General features: G+C 26.3%; 1 protein-coding gene and 1 non-coding gene across 7 annotated transcripts in view; one reads left to right on the forward strand and one right to left on the reverse strand.

Moving 5' to 3' along the window:
* LOC129605207 (tetraspanin-9) overlaps positions 1-21,134 on the forward strand; it is a 115,601-nt gene that overhangs the window by 42,678 nt on the left and 51,789 nt on the right. For 4 of the 6 annotated variants that reach the window (XM_055514818.1, XM_055514815.1, XM_055514816.1 and 1 more), the window contains exon 4: positions 11,925-12,305. The exons of 1 other annotated variant lie outside the window; for it this stretch is intronic. In XM_055514818.1, coding sequence (XP_055370793.1) covers positions 12,099-12,305 — 207 coding nt within the window. In that variant the 5' untranslated portion in view covers positions 11,925-12,098. Of the gene's footprint in view, positions 1-11,924; positions 12,306-15,898; positions 15,958-21,134 lie in introns of all 6 variants that reach the window. One more of the 6 variants, XM_055514819.1, reaches the window with a different exon arrangement.
* Trnat-ugu (transfer RNA threonine (anticodon UGU)) lies at positions 821-892 on the reverse strand. The gene has a single exon. It is a non-coding gene; the product is annotated as a tRNA-Thr (tRNA).

Raw genomic sequence — 21,134 nt, forward strand, 5'->3', positions numbered from 1 at the left:
TATTGTAGCCTTATTTGTACTAGAAGTTCAGCTCGTTCTTTGAATTTAATTCTACACCCAACAATTTTCCTTCCAACATAGAATCGGTCTATTCTCTTTAATAGTTTACTTCGATTAAGGTATGATAATCTTTACTGAATCACAAATTTTTGTTTTCTGGTCTAAATCTAAACCCAAATGTACGCTTCTACAACCAAATTAAAAAAAATAATTTAATATGGAATCGTTATAATTTTCGATTACAATATTTTGATTACTTTCTTGTTTTTACTAGATTATTGCAAGGTCATAAAAGGGAAAATTTATAACTTCGTTTTTTTTAGTTACCTTTTGTTTCTTTTTTATTTTGAACTCTTTTTTTTGTGTTATTTACCTTCTATACAGGTGAAAATAATTTAATATTGTAGATTATTATTGTTTTCTCAGCTTTATATTGTCGATAAAGAATCTGTATGTATTTAAAGTATTAGTCATTCAGTTTGTATACGGTGATAAAATAATAAAAAATCGAAATACTTATTCAGAAAACAATTAACACTGCTGAAATTAATTTTATTTAATCAGCGGGGCGATGAGTGAAGAGTAAAGTACAATTTGGTTTTTCGAATATTTTTTTTTTTTTTTTTTTAGAAATTCTAATCAAATTTATTAATTATAAAGAATCTGTACTGAAGTTTTGCAAATAATCTCAATTCTATTTTAAAAATGCTCTAAATTTATTCGAAATTTGGTAAAACTAAGATTGAAACGCCTAAGTCTTCCGTCTATTTAAAAAAAAAAAATGAAGTTTATCAGATAAAAAAATCTGTTCCAAAAATTTTGCCTCCTGTGAGGATTGAACTCACGACCCCAGGTTTACAAGACCTGTGCTCTCCCACTGAGCTAAAGAGGCTTATATCCAAACTAGAGGAAATTTTATATTAAAGCACTAAATAATAATATTTATTTTTCTTTTTACACTTAAGTATCTTTGTTTTGTTTTTCTTTTCGCTATCTTTTCTAGAGATCAACTCATACATATTTCATTGCGATAGTTGAGTGAGTACCAGATAAATAAATTATTTTAAAAATATTTGATTTTATGTATTTGTATTTGTTAATTTGTGGGACAATTATTATCAATATGTTTATATTTTGAACGAAAACTAGAATAAATTTAATTAAAGTGGAAGGTTGCCAGAATTATTTGCAGAAATATTTTTTATATTTGAATACCTTAGTCTACCATAATTGCTTTACTTAAATTATCCTATAGAATATTATGTAATATTCTAGAGGAAACGTATTTTAAGGTCAAGCTTGAATTATGGCTTACAAAATATCACAGTCTGCGATTTATAGTGTGTTGTTCTCAGGGTTGTCATGCTGTTGAAGAGCTTATTAACTGCTTCTTGAATGCCTCTTGAATGCCAATGCTTCTATGTAGCTGCCACTTATTTTGTCTAAGATGGTGATTTCGCTATTACAGCATTCTTTTCCATAGAGCTTTTTATATAAAATCATGACTCTAGGTGTAAGTCGTTTACTTTAGCAATTTGTACAAAAATTTTTATTTTTAAGAAATTTTTTGTACATTTCCTTTCGTTTTATTTTTTAAAGCTGACCTACAATTTGCTTTTCTCGTTTATTTTCCAAAACACAACTAAGAATTTCCATTTTTTATTATATTTTCACCACAATCACAGATATTAAAGGAAAATGAAATTGGGTCAAACCGATGGTTTGTATTGTAGCACTTTTTGCTACGTCAGCTTTTTGCGTTTACAGAAATTTGAAAAAAGTTGCGGTTTCAGAAATATAAAGTGTCAAAAATTCAAATTTTACAAATTTCAAGAGGCGATAACTTGAGAGGGGGTGGAGATGGAAAAAAATTTTCTTCTAACGAAATGAGGCATTTATTAGTGTCTAAAAGCCCTTAAATTTCAGGCTTCTACAGGTTGGGGTCTAGAAGAAAAATCGATATCAAAAATTTGGAAAACGGACTTTAGATAACGGTAAATTTGAACGGCCATTTTGTTTTTCTAAAGTTTAACTATATTATACCACGCTAGGGGAAGCAAGCCACTGCCTTTCTGCGCTTGCAAAATTTGAAAAATGCTTATGGTTTCACTGCACTAAATAGTTAAAAAATGGCATTTTTAGAGTTTTGGGGGGTATAACTCCTAGAGGGGGGGAGATATGTAAAAATTTTGTTCTACGAAAATAAGTTCCTAGTAAAGATCTATATACATGTAAAATTTCAGCTTTCTATCTTCAAGGGTGTAGAAGTTTTGTAAACAGACAGGCGGACGAAAGGACGGACGGATGGACAGACAGACAGACAGAGTAAAACTAATAAGTACTTTTTTTCAAAAAATTTTTGGAAAAGTGCTAAAAAGTAAAATAATAATAACGAATATATAAAAAAAATTTTAAAAAACACGGACAGAATGTTAACATAGTAATTTGTGTATAATAGGATGCCACCTAGGGTTATTTCGAAGTAATATGAGATTTTAAAAGTATAAAAAAAAAAAAAATCCGAAAAATGGCAAATTGTCGTGTAGAAACTCTTAGAATGGTAGCAATGCAACCAATTTTTTTTTTTACACATTTTATTTTACTATAATAGTATCGCGTTTAGGTATGAGGTGACAAAATGACCGAACCACAAGCAAAATTCAATTTGTTTTTCTCAGTAAATCCTAGAATTAAACTCAGTTGAAAGGAATAAGAATACTATATAAAGTTTACATTTATTATTTAAAGATTTTATTACAGCTATTATGAAAAGGTTGTATAAAGAGGAGGCATTGTACATAATGTTTTAACAGTAAATACTGTAATAAAATGAGTTGTAAACGAAGGCCATTAAATGGTTGAACTTTATAATTATTAGAAAATTTTCAATTTTATATAGAAAATCCTGCAAAAAAAAAAAATTTATTTCGTAAATTTGAAATTTTCAAAATAAGATTTGTGGGATAAGATGATTTTCCTTTTATAGGTTAAAATTACTTCGAAATGTTTTTTACCGTGGTATAGTTAAACAGTTATGGAAGCTTTTAAGTCATAATATTTTTGGAAGTGATTTAGAAGGATAAAAGTTTTCTAAAGAAATTTATGAAATCAATTCGGGACAATATATATTATTCTGGAGCCAATTCAAATGCATGAAAAGAACATATTAAGTAGTAATTGTGTTAACAGCATCAGACCAAACATATCTAGATTTCTAAGAGAAGATGGAAAGACTCAATAATCAGATTCTCTTCGCTCTTAATGGCTCCTTCAAGTCACTAAAATTGAATTTCTACCACATTATGTGCGTACTAGTAGCAGATAAATTAAAAAGTTTGCGACAAGTTTAGCTAAAATATTCACTTTCCTTAGAATAAACCATTCTTTAATCTAAACTAGAATTCCGTTTAGTGTGACGTGTCGCACTAGTATGTGTCTGACACACAACCTCCCAGAATTCTAATATTCTAACAGCTTCCTTATTTCACTTCAAAAATATTTTCAAAGTTTGAATATTTTACAGTGTTTCCGCAATGAATCCCTAAAAATAAAGATTTAAATTTAAAAATACTTCAAAAATTTATAAGAAAATATTGCAGAAAATGCAACAAGTAAACGTATGTAAGTATTATTATAACTACAATCTACATAATCTTGGCTTTACAACATTGAATTAAATTTTTCCAATGTTGTCATAGTTTCGCTTTACTTATCTCTTTAGTGCAATATTATTTTAAAAGAAAATCCAAAGAATAATATTGAAAAATATTTTAAAACTACAAAAGAAACTTGAAGATTTTCCTAATATTTGTTTATTAAATTTCATATACCAAGTTGCTAGAAAGCGTTTTTCCATTCTCCATTCAAATTCTCAATAACATTTTTCATTATTATAGTTTATGAAGGAAAAACAAAGTTTTCCCATTTATCTTTAAATTTTTCATTGGAAATTTGTACTGATTTAAGGTTTCTATATTTTTTTTAATTCCTTTTTGTTTATTTTCTTGCATTCTTTAATAAGTTTTCCTCCGAATTTTCTTTTTACTTTATTTTTTTGCATTGAATGTTGTGGTTTTTCATTTGAAGAAAAAATAATTTGTAGTGTAGGTAGCTATGTATGTATATGTATGTACAAATACTTTTAATAATTCAGTTATTTGAAATTTTATGAAGAATTGATTTTCTAGCGAAATGAAATGAAAATTGTAATATTTTGCAAGTCTCTCATTGAGCTATGGCCGTTCGAGTAACAGGAACCATTTATTTTGTATGCTACGTTACGCTGTCAGTCATTTGGGTTATATCTGAAAAGTGGTGTTGAGCTACGCAATTTTTGAAATTCGCGTAAGTTAATTAAACTGTCGTGCAGAGACAGAAATTGGACAGAATTCGAAAATTTTGCTCTAATATATAGGGGTTCCACCAAAGCAAGTAGAATATCACGATATGTGGTGTTTAGAGAAATTTTTGAAAATCCGTTTGTAATATCTTTAAATACTATTAAAGAAATTCGCAAGGAACTCCGATAAAACCCTGATTATGTCATATACAGTAACCAAAGGTTGATTATCAACATCGTAAAACAAAAATGTTACCCACGTTCAAGTCCATAGTCTTTAACAGCCACATCTTCCAGAAAAAAAAATTGTGGTCTTCCCATGTAGATGTATAAGTGAGAAAAGTGCAGTTCAGTAGAAGAAATCATCACTTAGAGCTAGCTCAACTCAGTCTTGTTATAGGATCATGGTCTAGCAAATGGAATAGATGGAGATTTCAGTGGAGTGTATATTTCCAATATACAAGTAAATCATCTGGAAAAGGAAAGACGGGTTCACTTTTGATCAATCTTATTAAATTTATTTTTCATCTTGAATGGAAATTTCTTTTCCCGGGCTAATAGCACATAATATTTTTCAGTACTAGAAAAAATATTCATTCATAATTATTTATCCGTATACTTACCTTTTTTTTCTCTTGTAATTTTCATAAAAATTTTAATCTGTATTATGTCAGCGCGGTCAAAATGGCAAAGAAAATACTAAAAAAAAAAAAAAACAAATTCAAACAAACAAAAATACGTGTAAATCTACATAAAACAATAAAAGTAAAAAGGTGTTTGTTACAGTGCGGTTATTTTGTCTTCCAGCTGACCGAGGCGTTCGAATGGAAATTAACATTTTCTCTTTATACAATTATTATAAAAGTTTAAAAAGGTCAATTTTCATACATGTGTTCCATAGTGTAAAGATAAATTATTTCATATGTTTTTAACATTGGGCCACAATATTAACATTAAAAATATTATAAGAAATGAAAATTTTATATGCTACCTCAATAGAGGAAATTTGTCTTATAGTGTACAAAGTATAAAAAAAATAGCATAAATTATTGATCTTTATCCGTTTAAATCTTTTCGCTTTAAAAAATATTTTAGAAAACAAAAAAAAAAACTTTTAATGAAGTTTATCGATTGACAAGAGATAATGACGGTATATGGAGGTGATTTTTATAATTTTTGGTATTATTTTCGATATTTTTAGGTGAATTGAACGATTAAAATTAATTTTATTAATCGGTTTTATGAATGCCACCTTCAAGTAATTAATCTTCTCAGTTTTTTCTTTAATAATTAGATTTTTTTTGTCTAATGTAGTGATGCGAAGAGAAGAGCTTTTGTTTGTTAAAGGATTAAAAAAAAAACCGGATAATTAAATTTTGGGTAACAAAAGTATAAAAAGGGTACAGTTCTTAAATTTACCGAAAATTTTGGCATCATGAGGAAAGATTTCAAAAGAAAAACTCAAAAATTACAGGTATGAATAGTAGTTTTTACCTGAATAATGAATTATGTTGCTCGAATGCTATGAATCGTGTTTTATTTCAAATATGTGAACCTGGCATAATTTGGGAATAATTAATTTTTAGCATTTTTCCAAAAGTTTTTTGAAAAAAAGTTCTTATTAGTTTCACTCTGTCCGTCCGTCCGTCCGTCCGCCTGACCGTGTGTCTGTTTACAAAACTTCTACACCCTTGAAGATAGAAACCTGAAATTTTATATGTACATAGATCTTTACTAGAAACTTATTTCCGTAGAACAAAATATTTATCTATCTCCCCCCCTCTAGAAGTTATATCCCCCCAAAATCCTGAAAATGACCTTATTTAACTATTTGTTGCAATGAAACCATACTCATTTTCGAAATTTTGCAAACGCATAAAGACAGCGGCTTGCTTCGCCTAGCGTGGTATACTATAGTTAAACTTTAGAAAACAAAATGGCCGTTCAAATTAACCGTTATCTAAAGTCCTCTTCAAATTTTTGATTTCGTTTTTCTTCTAGACCCCAGCTTGTAGGACCTTGAAATTTTAGGAACTTTTAGACATTAACAAAACGTTTATTTCGTTAGAGGAAAATTTTTTTCCATCTCCACCCCCTCTCAAGTTATTGCATCTTGAAATTTGTAAAATTTGAATTTTTGACACCTTATATTTCCGAAACCGCAAGCTTTTTCAAATTTCTATAAACGCAAAAACCTAACGGTAAATTCCATGACATTAAAAAATATAATTATTTTTCTTAACTCATACAATTAACCCTTAAAATCGAGCATTATGTTAACCCCACACTATATGAATGAAAATAATTTTAATAGTGTGATAGGTAGGTATACATGTACCGTATTTAAAAGCAGAATTTTCACTTGTTAAAGGAAAAAGTGCTACAATACAAACCACTGGTTTGACCCAACTTTATTAAATAAAATTTGGGTATTTTGGTTTTTAAGTCAATAAAACATAAGAAAAAACAACGAATTCTGGTTACATAAATTGTTTTTCGAAAACGGTTTTCCACAAAGAAAATTTTGAAATAATGGTCTACCGCCATTAATGTTCCGCTTTCGTATATTCCGTTAACCTTTGTTTTGATTTCGGTTTCGCAGTGCTACTTTTAATTAAACGAAAAAAACCTTTTTGGAAGAAGTTTGAATTTTCTGAGAGTTAAAAGCTTTCAAAGGAATTCCTTGATATCAAACGGCAACATTTGTTTTTGGCTATTATAATTTTTTGTATTTAATTAAGTAATTGAGACTATAAAAAACATCATTAATCAATTAGCAATTTTTATTCAATTTCAAACTGGAATATCAATAGTCTAAAGCTATTTAATTCCGGTAATCCAAAATGAATCATTCTAATTTGTCTAATATATTTTTATATTAAACAAAAAGGATCTTTCTTATAAATACACAATAATATCCGGTAATGACCTATAAACAATTCAAGTTCTAGATTTAAATTTAAATTGCCTTTTTTTTCCAAATACTTATTCGAGCATTATGTATGTATAACATAACTTTCTAAATTCCTAATACAAAACAGTTAATTTTATTTCGATTAAAATATCCAATTTAATAAATAATAAAAACACATATTCTCAACATTATTAAGTCAATAACTTTTTGAAATATATTATAGAATATTTGGCAATTAAAATGCTATAATAACACAATAAAAATATTTTTAAACAAATCAAGAAAAGCAAAAATAGAATAAATATGTTAAAAGAAGAACCGGAACCACCTATTAGGTGCCTAATATTAAAATATTCAATTATTATTTAAAATAGTTTTGCTCTTAGTATAGTTAATTATTACGGAAAAAATGCAGATGAGAAAAAAACGACAGCAAAAATTTAATCGAATTTTTGACTTGATTAAAAAACGACATTTATCGATATCGAATGTTCATGGAATCGAATTTGCCAATAAAAATAACAAAAACAAACCAAGTTCTTATATTATTAAAAATAAAGATTGTGGCGCCAATTTTATGATTTATAAATATTTTTATTTGCTTCTCTTTCACATAATTTCAGGATCCAAAATTTTTATTTATTCTATTTAGAATGGGATTTTTTGTTTTCTGAAATTCTTTATTGATTCCATATTAAAGTATAGAGAGATTCATGTTGAGTAAAATTCAATATTGATTTGACTGGCTTTCATTAAAGTAGTATAAGTACTAAGTGTAGAAAATTTCTAAATTCAGTAGCATTTAGAACTCAAATTGAAATTGATGAATTTTAATAAATAAATTTTAACTAAACTTAACATATAAAAATAATTTTTATACATTTATATAAGTGTTAAATAAATTTAACGAAAAATTTTTTAAACAATATCGATAATTACAAAAAGGAAACTATTTTTACTCTTTGCGAGTATCTGTCTCTATTCTTTTTGATTTTTGCGAGTATCTGTCTCTGGGTGGGACCATACTGGTCACGTGGAGCTGGGCAAGTGTGGCGGGCTGGACGAGCGATCGAAGATTTGCGTCCTATAATTGTACGCTCAATGTAGGCCTATGTAGTGCTAGAAAAACGGCACATTTGTGTCAATTGCCATATGGTGGAACTGTTGCAAGGGCTACGTGGGCCAACCAATTCTCAAAATATATAGGATATGAGAGCAGAGAGCTCAAATATTTTCTATGAAATTTCCCACGGGCTCCTATTGGAACTGTTGCACCGGTTACGTGGGCCAACCAATTCTCAAAATATATAGGATATGAGAACTCCAATATTTTCTATGGAATTTCCCATGGGCTCCTATTGGAAATCCAATATATATAAGATATTTAATAGTAAAATAAATATTTTACTGTTATATTATTTTTGACATTGACATAACGTTTCTTTCACAAAAATGACGTATCTATCTTGGGAAAGAGAAGAAAAATGTTGTTGAAAATTTGAAATTGTTTTGACAATATTATGACAGCCTAGTATTGATTGTGTCAAATGTCAAATCCCTTCATTTTGCGTTTGCTTCAAAATTTATTTCATATTTTTCTGTTCGGGATCTCTCTCTCCTTTTCTCCAAATTCATAAAACTGATAAATTTATTATGAATTAATTATTAGTTTATTATTAATTTTGTTTTTCGAAAGAGGTGTTTTTGATATTAAGAGTCAAAAGTTTTTGAATATAAAAAGAAAATTCTAAAGAATTTTAATTGAAAAAAAAAATGAAACCATGTACAAAAATAAACGATAATAATGATTTATTGTTTTTCAAAAATTAAATTTAAATATTTTTGCACGAAAAAAAGAAGAATTAATTATAATAACTTGTAGAATTGAACGGGATGAATCAAGTTCCGTTAGATTTGAAATTGAATAGAACTGTCTTTCAATTTATTAATCGAAAACAACAAAATAACATTAAATGAACGTAAATATTTGCTAAAAAAATACTAATTTGAAAACTAATTTTTTTGGTTTTTAAAACTTTTAATATCATAATTAAACCATAGAATAATCAAGCTTAAAAGTTATAATTAAACTTGATTTTTATCTACAGAGTTTAAAAGTTACTTAGCAACTGTTTATGGGTTTTTTGGTTTTACTTGTTGCTTTTTCTATAATTAAAACTCATTTTTAAATTTTAATTAAGACAACAACTTTAAATGATAGTGTTATTTTTTTTCCCTGCAAATTTATAATTGATGTTTAATTTTTTTTCGATTTTTTATTGTGTTATTTTTGCTTCTTTATTAATAATTAGATTTAAAATTGGTGTTTGATTATTCCAAAAATTCTTGTCATAAATAACATGTCAGATTTATTGTATGAAGCGTTAAATTATGTTAAAAGCGTTAAAAGCAAAACATTAAATTACTTTAAGCTGCAAATCTCTTATTCATTGTGTTGCGAACAATTGCGCGTTAATTTGGGGTTATTATTAGCCGATTATCACAAAGTGATTATTAATAGAATGTTTTGTAAAATGAATATTGAGTAAAATGTAAGAAATTGAGTTTTTTGCTATATCGCTCAAAAATTTAGTTTTAGAGATTTGTAAAATTATAAATCTTTTTTAAAGAAGTATGGGATTAAATTCTCATTTTCATATTTAAAATTGTTTATCTCCCTAATGCATTTTCCCAACAGTTTTCAAAATATCGAGAAAATTTTTGAAACTCTAAAACGAAGTGTAATCGATCTATTTACTCTTTTTGCTTACATTTTCACAAACAGTGAAATACATTGAGTTGAAATATTCATTTCGTACGTTTCACATCAAAAATTAAGTTTTACGCAATTGTCAAAGAATTTGTGTTTTTTACGATATGTCAGACGACATATCGAATTGGACGACAATACGGTATGGGCGGACGAATTTATATATGTATATCCGTTTTAACGTTTTTTATAATTTCTCTCAAATAAAACAGTACTGAAAAAATAGGTAAAAAATTTCACTTATATTTGAAGTTTTGCATGTTATAATATTATGTTCATTTGTTATACATTACAAAATCATTGGGCCATTGAGATTATTAAGCATGTAACAGAAATATCTTTTGTCTTTTAAAAATTAATTAAATTTTTGTCAAAAATTTTCACTCTTTTTCCCTTTTTAATATTAAAAAATTTGATATTTAAAAAATAATTTATAATTTTTTATTACTAAATATATGTAGCAGTAATAATTAATTTTTTTTAAATAATATTTTTAATTTTATTCAAATGTAAATAATTTTGTTTTTAACAATTAAATCGAATTTTACTTTTATGTTTTAAACGAGCACTCTGAATTCAATTTTAGTAGAAATTGCACCCAATATAGCATCTAAATTTTTTAATAATTCAAATTTTTTTAAAAAAGTTAAATGAAAAATTAACGAAAAGCAAAAAAAAAAAACAAAAATTTCGAAAATCATTTTCAGATTTTTATTTTATAAATAAATCTTTACTTTCAAGACATTCTTATAAATATTCCACATTAAAGAATTCGTTAAATTTGTTTGTTCATTAATAATTTTTACACTTAAGTAGTAATTAATAAAAAATATTTCTCTTTGTGTTTCAGTTTTTAGTTGCTTTTTTTTTATAGTTTATACAATTTACCTACTATAACATTAAAAATTTTTTGATTTTTTGTTCATTTTTCTCCTATAAATGCAATCTATGAACTTTCACATTTTAAAGAAAATGTCCAGCGCTTAACAGTACTTTAAAATTTCTTACGATATTAACTTACGATATTAATTTACGATATTATTTTACGATATCATTTACGATATTTTTCATAAGAATTCGATATTTTTTATGAGATTAACTAATTAACATCTTGTGAATAAAAAAGTACTGTAAGACGTAAAAAATTCAAATAAAAGAATTTCATCTAAACATCAAGTACGAGTAGATTTAAAATTGTTATTTTAAAAAAAAAACTCAATTTTATTTTTTGATATAAATATTTCAGATCCTGATATTTCATAAATTGAATTTTTGAAAAACTGTTCGACTTATAAAAAATTAGAAATATTGTTGAGCTTTCAGTGTTAGAATGAGAGCTTCTAATATTTTATGAAAAAGAAACATAATTTAAATGCTCGTTGTGGAGAATTTTAAAATTTTATTTTAAGAATTTAAACTATTATTTTAAGAATTCGAATTTTAAACAAGTTCAGATTAATTTGTATCTTACATACCTCTGCATATTTGAAAGTTCAAATACAGTTTGTGCATTAAATAATCTCGAACATTTAAAATAAATTGATTTTAAATTTTGTTTGGCGATTAAAAGCTTAATTTTTCAAAATCATTACCAATACTAGACAAAAAAGTTACTGAAGCCGGCGCTGGAATATTTCTTTAATTATATATTTTTCTTTTCCATTAAAATGTGTCAAAAGACAATTATTTTTTTTTTATGTTTTTTTTTTAATCTATTAACTTTTTCCCCTAATTTTTTAAAAAATTTTTTTAATCTTAATTTTTTTATAAACCAAGAAAACAAAATCTTAATTGTTTTTTAATTTTATTTTTTTTCTATTTTTTTTTTATATTTTACTTTTGGGACCATTACCTATGCTTTTTTGGCCTATATTATATTTTGCCTACCTATTATTTTGTAGTGAATTGAAAATTCATAATATTTATTTGGAGTTTTCATTTAAAAAAAAAAGTAAATACCCGACACCCATTAAAAACTTTTTTTTGAATCAAAACCGATAACAAAAAAATCAGTCAAAATTGATAAGAAACGTGAAAAATCGCCTGTCAAAACGACAGCATCAAGAACCTCAACAATGTCTTCAACATTGGAATATCTTGAAAGTAAAGAAAAATCTGATGATGATGGTTTATCACGTGAAAATCGATTGGAATTTTTGATGAAAAAATTAGTATATGAAAGTGAATGTAAAACTAATTTGAAAATTAATAGAAAACTTGATTTACTTGAAAAAAATATAGGCGATAGATATGATAAACGTTTAAAAAGGATTGAAAAAAAGGTTAGTGCATTATATAAAAAAAAAATTATTAATGCATGCTCTAACTTATTAAAATATTTAAAAAAACAAAGAATACCAATTAATTTTTATTATGCATGACCTTTATTTGAAAATATTATGTAACAATTATCGCATTTTGATTGAAAATAATTTAACATACGAGTATCACAGACGCATAATATATTCGTACAAATCAGCTTATCTGCTAATCCATAACCGTGACTAATTGTAAAATTGCTTTTCTAACTCTTTAATTTTCCGATTTTCAAAAAAATTAAACTGGAGCTCCTAAATATATGTATTTACGATATAACAATAACATTAAACTTTACGCGGTAGATTTTCAAATAATCTAAATTTAATTTGAAATTACATAATTTTAAACAGTAACTTGCAAAAAACTAAAACATTCTCCTAATTTGTTTATCAAAAATTGTTAGTCACTTTGACAGTAATGCAATTACATAATTACTTAATGATAATCTTTCAAGTTTTAGCTAATGCGCTTCGTATGTTAATCGTAATGAACTCACCATATTTTAACTAATGTTTCTTAAGACAAAACATTTAAATAACTTAAACGCAAGAGAGTATTTTAATTTTTTAAAGATTATTCTTTTTTTAATACACATTCAAATTAACTCGTGCAACTGTGAAAACTTGTTATAATTAACAAATTATTTTATAAAGATTTATAGCTGGTATCGTCGAATAAAATAAATTTTTATTTAAGTTGCAATAATTTTTTATTTTCAAAATTGACCTTATATTTATAGTTTTATAGCGTTTAAGCGTTCAAGAGTTGTTGAATGAAAATTTAATTTGAAATTGCCATGTTTTTCAATATAATTTAGTTTTTTCTTAAGCTAAGTCAAATAGATTAAATAGGTAAAAAAGTTATAACTGTATTCTGTCCTAGAAAGGAGTTCTGCATTTTTCCTTTTTTATTTAAATTAGCTAAAAAAATTTTTGTTTTGTTATATAATACTATTAGTAATAGTAATAGTAGTAGTAGTAGTAAAAATGGGGGCCACATCCTAGCACCCACGAGAAGCGCACGCACTAGTTCAACAATAAGGTCCTTTGGCAACCATCAAATAAACACCAGACAACCTCCATATAATACAAAATCAAAAAACCATCTACCGAAACCAATCAACCTCCTTGGCGGATCTTAGGAACTGCGGAAGAGGCTCTTTCAGCAAATTCTCCAGGTCGTCATAAAGAAGCCAACCCGGATACGTTTCCTTTTCTTCATATTGGGCGAACGGGTTCTAATAAATAAGTTTTGCTAACATACATTGACTGGATTCGGCTTCCAATTTTGTAGGAAAAGTCCTCAAAGCAATGTATTTTTTTTCCTTTACACCATTGCACATTTAGAAATAATTTTTTTAAAAAACTTTGATTTTTCAAACTGTTTTTATATGAAATTTGTGTGCAATGAAAAATTTAATATTAATTACTAAATTTCTTTCTGATTTTCTAACACTACTAATCTTACTTGTATTTAATTATATAGATGTAAACTTTATTACTTTTATTATAAAATTCACTGATTTGTCATAATATTTTTGCTATTACCTACTTACATATGTGTTATGTCAATGATCTAAGCAGCATTTCTAATAATATTTCTATAAAAGCAACTTGTATACACTTGCATTACAAGCTACAATAACATTTAATTTGACAACAATTTTTTTTGTACCTCTTTTATTTCTCATTTTGTCGCCAGTTTTTTTTTTCTCTTTTGCTTTTATTATTTAAAAGTGACCGCAAAGACCACTTTTTAATAAAAATAAATATAAAAAAAAAATTTTTTTTATTTACTTTCTCTTAACAAGCTACTAATTTAACAAGTTTAATAAATTTCTTAATTAAGAGTTATAGCAACACATGCATAATGTATAATCATCACGTTCAATGTCATCGGGAAATATGTAATTAAAATTTTAATTTTAAACAATAATGTTTAGAGCAACAACAATAATAATAGTAATTAGTAAATTACCCACATACATAATATTTACAAGAATATTTATGTTTAAAAGAAGGTATGCATTATAAAAATGTTTGCAAAAGGCAGGCAGAAACACACTCATACATTCGATAATATTAAAATTTTTAAAATTTCAACTACTTGTACATCCGTAAATTGTATTAAATCGACATTAATAATTTTATAGAATAAAATCAGCATATCGTATTCTCTTACTCTTTTAAAGTATGTATGTGCATAAGATTGATCTCCTCAAGAAATGATTGCATACTTACAGGGTCTTAAACCATTTTGTGCTTTAATAAAATTGTAGCATTGTAGTAAATAAGAACAACTACATTTCCACACGTAAATTTGTTTAAAGTTTACAAAATTGTATGTTTTCGAATATACTTTTTTATATGGAAGTTTAATGTCGAATCCACATAAGTCGTATTTCCTAAAATATATTAGAAAATTTTTATACTACGTAAGTTTATATAGCTCTTTTCTTGAAAATTACCTTGGCAATTATTAGTGTTTCGCAAAATCAAAAATTTAATTTTAAAAAAATTCAGAGTTAAAACTGGAAATCTAACATGGAAATAGCACTCCTTTTATCTTACAACTTATTCGAATATGAAGGTTAAAATTCCGATAAGTCACTATCCCACTATTATATGATCATATTTTTAAAGAAATTCTAATAAAAATGATGTCTTTTATATGACGCTTCTCAATAGTTTTTATTGTATTATCTAAAATTATTATAATTTTAACAAATATTTTTAGGTCCATACACTGTAAAATATATAGGTAATTAAATTTTTTTCAAGACATCGTCTACATCTGAGTGAGAACATAGAATTAATAAATTACATATAGAAATTTGCATAATTCTGCAATGTATTTTTCTACACTATAAATTTAGTTCGAGATCTTGAAAAGTATTCAAACTTAATGGAAGGCACGACAATCTTTATGTACAAAATAATTAAGAAAATAATTACAACTTCTACTTATAATATATAAAATATTCTTGCAAAAAATATTTAGTTTTAAAATAATTTAGAAACAACTACATTTAAGATAATTGTAAAAATTCTCTAAGATTTAATAAAAAACAAAAACTTGCTATTAAATTCATTGTTGCCTTGAAATAATTTAATTATTTCTAATTTAAGCTAAATTCAGTCAAGTTAAGAATGTTAAAAATTCTAAATTCTATATGATGAATTATATTGAATGAGTTATGAGCTCAGTGGTTAGTACATCGGCTCGTTGAATTTAATATTAAAAAAAATTAATCGCGACTGTATAATATTGTAGTTTTGGCATTGGTCTAGTATTTTGTGATAGTTGTTTTTTTATTAAACTCATTAAGAAAGGTAGAAAAAGCTCCATAAAAATAAAATTAATTATATTTGTTTGACTCAATACGCAACATAGGACGCGTAAGCTCTACATTATCACAACAATATTTTTAACAAAAAATTTTCATATTTGATTTTTATTTTAAAGTTTTAATCAAAATTTTAATAGCTTAAAGTTCACATCTACTTATAAATTAATTGAAATTTAATATTAAATTTTTTTAATTTTCTTCTTCTAGGTAAGTGTCAGACAACAAATTATATTTGCGGGTTAATTACAAGAACATAATATTGAGTGGTAAGTACAAATTCATTATTTTCATTAAAGATTCAAAGTACATTAAAGATTCTTGAATAAAATTTAAAATTTTTTTTAGGTTTTCCATTCTTTTACCTAATACAATCTGATATTCTATTAAGTATTCTATTGTATATAAAACTCTAGTGTTATGTATGTTATAATGTTGATATTTTATACCTTGAGCTTATCGATTACATAAAATACATGCATAATTTTGTTAACCTACATGGAAAATAATGACTTGAAATTTGAACTCAATTAAAATTTATTTTATAGTCGAGCCCAACATTTTATTACAATTCTGAAAGAAATTTTTTCGAATTTTAATAATTTTTCAGTGCTTAAATGAAAATTTATACTTTGTACCATTTCCAAAAAACAAAGAGTAAAAATTTATAAAATCAGTCACGAATTAGTTCAATTCATTAAGAAACAAATCATGTAAAATGACTGTCAGCCGATCATGAGATGGAATAATGACCAAAAAAAGAAATTAAAGAAATTTCAAGAGTTGCAATTACAATAACACAAAAAGCATGAGGTCATAGAACTTTGATTAGCTTTATTTATAAAGTCGCGATGTACGCAGCCAGATTTTAAGATGGCATGGTGTTATCCTTTCATTTTGGTAACTTTAATTAACAAATGGTAACAATTAGGTATAACCCGATTTGACTAGGGTATAAATTTGTTCACAATTCAAGCACAGCTTGGATGAAAATTAATTTCTTCAAAGCATGAATTTATTTTATAATATTATAAAATTCAAACAAAGTCAATTTCAAAGAAATTAATACTTTTCAAAAATTATTATCCAAATTTTAAGACACTGTTGTATTGAATTTGATTGACAATCTCTGTACAAAGTAAAATACTAATTAAAATTAAATTATAGGTTAAAATTGAATAATTTTTTCCATTTAATGAAGACTCTTTTTTAATAAAATTTTATTCAAATGTTCCTTCTCCTTTATTATTCTGTAGTATTCAAAATATTTTCTTTCAAATGTAGATGCAGTTGTAAATAATTATTTTTTAATAATGATTTTGCAATACAAAAGCGTCAAGTATATAAAAAGTATTCGTTGTTAATAACATACTGCAATTACTACAGCCAATAAAAACTTTATATACCCTACATTTTTAATGTTAGTAATTTCACGAATTTGAAATCAACATGATAGGAATTAAAATTTAAAACACATACCTACTAAATGTACTTTTCTAAACTTTAGTAAGACAGTAAATCCAATTTAGTGATGCCAAATTTTTTTGTTTGTTTCATAGATTGTAGGGTTGTAGATTCGTCAAAATTGAATAACAGCGCACCGAGACCGAGCTGTACTCGAACAACTTGTGAGGCTCGGAGGACCACAACTCCGCCGTCGTGAGAGCAAAACACTCGCCCATAAGGCATACTAAAGTCTACTTATCTTTCTCACAGAACATGCAAGCGTCTTCATTTTCCAAGCCAAGGCTGCTGAGGTGTCCCCTAAGTCTGCAGTGACCCGACAAAACCCAAGTGAAAATTATCACGTAGTTCTTGCCCATCCCTTTAATTTTCTTACATCGCTTCTGGTCGTAATCTCCTACAAACTCCTTGGCATGGCGAAGCCTGGGAGGACTTCTTCAGTGCTCCAACCGCCTCTTCTCTGATTCCTTTCTTAGTTCCAAACGAATAATATGTGGCCCACTGTTTCATTTCTCAGCACACGAATTGATAAAACATCATACAAAGCATGTACATAGGTTCTAAAATATTTTTTTAAGTGTAGGGTATAAATCAGTTTAATTTTAATGATCAACTGGTTGGTACGCTTTTGCATTTTACGAGTTTAATTTACTTTTTAATTTTGCATAAACGCGAAAATTTCGTTAAACCTTAGTGAAAATTTTACTCCATTATTTGAAATTTCCAATTTTGAAAAATATAATTATTAAGTATCTGCCATTTAATTAACTTTTTGCTAAAGGCTAAAAACAAAACTGAATGAATCAAATATCATTAATCAAATACGATTATTTTTCCATTGTTAATAAAATATCATGAAAAGGATGAATACTTTGATCCAAAACAGTGTAAATTATTACAAAAAAGTACACCCAAGTCAATGGAACACCACACAAACGCTCGTAATAATTTTGAATTCCATGCCCTTTTCTGTAGCATTAAACTTAAATAACAAAACAAAAGGTAATCGACGAACTATGATAAAAAAAATCAATCATTAAAATCTTCAAATCAGAGTAAAACAAAAGACTTGTTCATCTTTAGTGTGTTATACAAATTGTGTGTTAAGAATCATGGTATTAAAATTAAATTAAAATCAAAACCCTAAAAATAAAAACAACGAATTTTAGTTATTTTGAATTTCCAAAAAGGCAGTCGAATTAACAACTTTTTATTATGCATTTTACATTTTAATTTAAGTGTTACCGTGTGGTTTTTTGTTCATGGATTTTTATGTAAACGCACCTAAGAACTTATTTAGGGGTTAGAATCAATTTTCATTCAGTTGTATTCATTTTTATCCCACAGTGTAGTGGATAAAAATGGATTCCTACCAATGGATTTGGTAGAAAGCTTTAGGTCTCTCCTTCTTATGATACCTTCACTAGGATATTGCAAGACAACCATGTTTTTGCATTTTTAATCCAGCCAATCATTATGAGATTTCAAGAAGCGCCAACATTCTTATTCATTCTGAATTCCTCCTTCAATTAATCTAAAAATTTAATTATTATTATAATTCATAGCACCATAGAATATGAAAACAATTTCAAATGAAACCTTGTTTCCGTCGTGCTTCCTAACAGTACAAAGGCTTCTCTGTTGTATAAATTGAAATTGTCCCTCAAAATTACTCGGCAAATACTTGATACTACTTAATTATTTAACATTGGTCACTTCTTTTTATACAAATATAAAATCATTATTGTTTTTCTTGTCTTTTTTTATTTTATTGCTCATTATCATCTGTTTTGTTTTGATTCAGTGTTCATCGTAAAAATTGCGGTTAAAACGGTTATTAAATAACAACAATATTTTCGTTTTTAATCAAAATGTGTGTGTGTGTTGGTGAGCGGAGTGGAATTATTTTTATTATACTTTTTTATTAGTTTAACAGTATAATAACCGTATGTATCATATATTGTATAGTTTATAATAATAAAGAAGCTTAAGTCTATGATCTGACATGAATTTGAAGTGATAATTTTTAAATTACTGTATTAAAGATTAAATCTTTGTAATATTAAATTTTATTCAAGGTTTTTTTTTTTGGTCAATTAAAGTCGACCAATAAATATTTTATAGTTGAGTCGATAAGCATGATCAATGAGGTTTTTGTCATCGGTAGTTTTTTTCAAATTTGCTCTTGTCCAAGAAATAAAGGAAACCGATTCTTTTTAAAAATAATTTTCTAAAACTATTTTCACTTCTCCATACGAGTATGTAGCCTGGCTACCATTTTTACGAACTACCACTTTAATTTTTATACGAATTTAAGAAAATTATGTTCTAATGTTTCGGTTCCTATGGCATAAATAGTACCACGTTTTCCTATCTAAATTCTTCAAAAATATCAACTGTAAATTGGATTTTACTTTATTTTAAATTGAAAATCAATGTATGTAAGTGTTCACTTGTATATAATTTCTAATGCATTATTGTGTTGCTTTCTCCTTTACACCATATCAAAAAGTTAATTTACTTTCTAGCTACATACATCACATATAAACATACATATTGAGTTAAAACTAAATAAATTACATTAAAGTTCACTTTTTCCGATTTATAAATTCATGCCCGCACATATGCATATGAGAGTATACACTTGTTAAATTAATTTAAATAGAGAAAATAAATTTTCAGTATTTTCTCTTTAGATCTCAGATGCTATCACATAACTTATCTCGATTACGATGATCAAATGCATGTACATATATAGAAGATATATGTAGAGATGTAGGTTTTATAATATCAAAAATCATTTTCAGTATTGCTCGTATTTTATTTCAATTCTTATAATTAAATTTAAAGTCACTGTTTTTTTACTACTTTGAAATTCATGCTCGCATATAGCAAATTGCAATTTTTATTTAATTTAAATTGTAAATTTCTTTTCGAAATAAAATTAGTTATTTAATTGTTATCGATTTATTTTTTATGAACTTAAGTGAACTTTATAACGTATGTAATGGAAATTTAAATTTATAAATTATTCTTATCAATTTTAAATCTGAATAGTTATAGATATTCTTGCGCGTGATTTTGAATAATAATTTTTGTGCTTCTTCGGTATTTTCGTTCAAAACATGAGGACTGAACCAATAGCAAAGGGTTTTAGTTAAATTTTTTATGCCGGAGACTGAATAACTGCAAAATGACTACAACAAACAAATGAACTTGCAAAATGAAATTGCAAAATATTGCATTGTAATACACTTTTCACCAACGATGGAGTGATTGTGGCGCCGGTTCTTCAAACAAAACTGAGGCAAGCTAATCACTCGAAGTTTAAACTCAAAGATTTACGAAATTGAAATTACAATCTAAGATGGCATGCAACATGCCACTCTTCTAGGGATCTGTAAATTCATAAAATGAATTTTGAAGCAAGAAGCTTTTGAATAAATACGGCTCACAGACGTTGCATTAAAAGCATAATCTTAAAAGACACAACGAACAAGGTGTAGATTTTCTGAAGTAAATAAAATGATTGAAATGCTTTATATATGACGTAGTGGACTACCTATGGTAAAATTTGCCCTAATTCTCAGTGAATTACCCCTTATCACTTTCAGATCTGAATTATTCTGAAATCGTGTAATTATCCTCCACTTGTCATATTATAGTATTTTAAGTTAATAACAATAAAATTACAGAATTTCAACAATTTGAATTGATTTCGGTTCACGGGCCTGATGTTCCATTTGGTTTCTATTTTAATCGAGATTTTATTAAAAAGCAAAAGAAAATTCAGAAAAAATAATTTGATGTGAGTCTATTGTATAAGAAACACATAAAATCTTTTAATTTCTTTTTTATTTTTAAAATATTTCAAACTCTTCGAAGAAATCCAAAACATATTGGAAGTATAGGTACACCTAAAAGAAAAAGAAACCCATCATTAACTTAATTAAGTTTAATATAAAATTGAAAATAAATGAAG

This window comes from Condylostylus longicornis, unplaced genomic scaffold (genome assembly GCF_029603195.1).
Source record: "Condylostylus longicornis isolate FDR11 unplaced genomic scaffold, ASM2960319v2 ptg000013l, whole genome shotgun sequence".
Lineage (NCBI taxonomy): Eukaryota > Metazoa > Arthropoda > Insecta > Diptera > Dolichopodidae > Condylostylus > Condylostylus longicornis.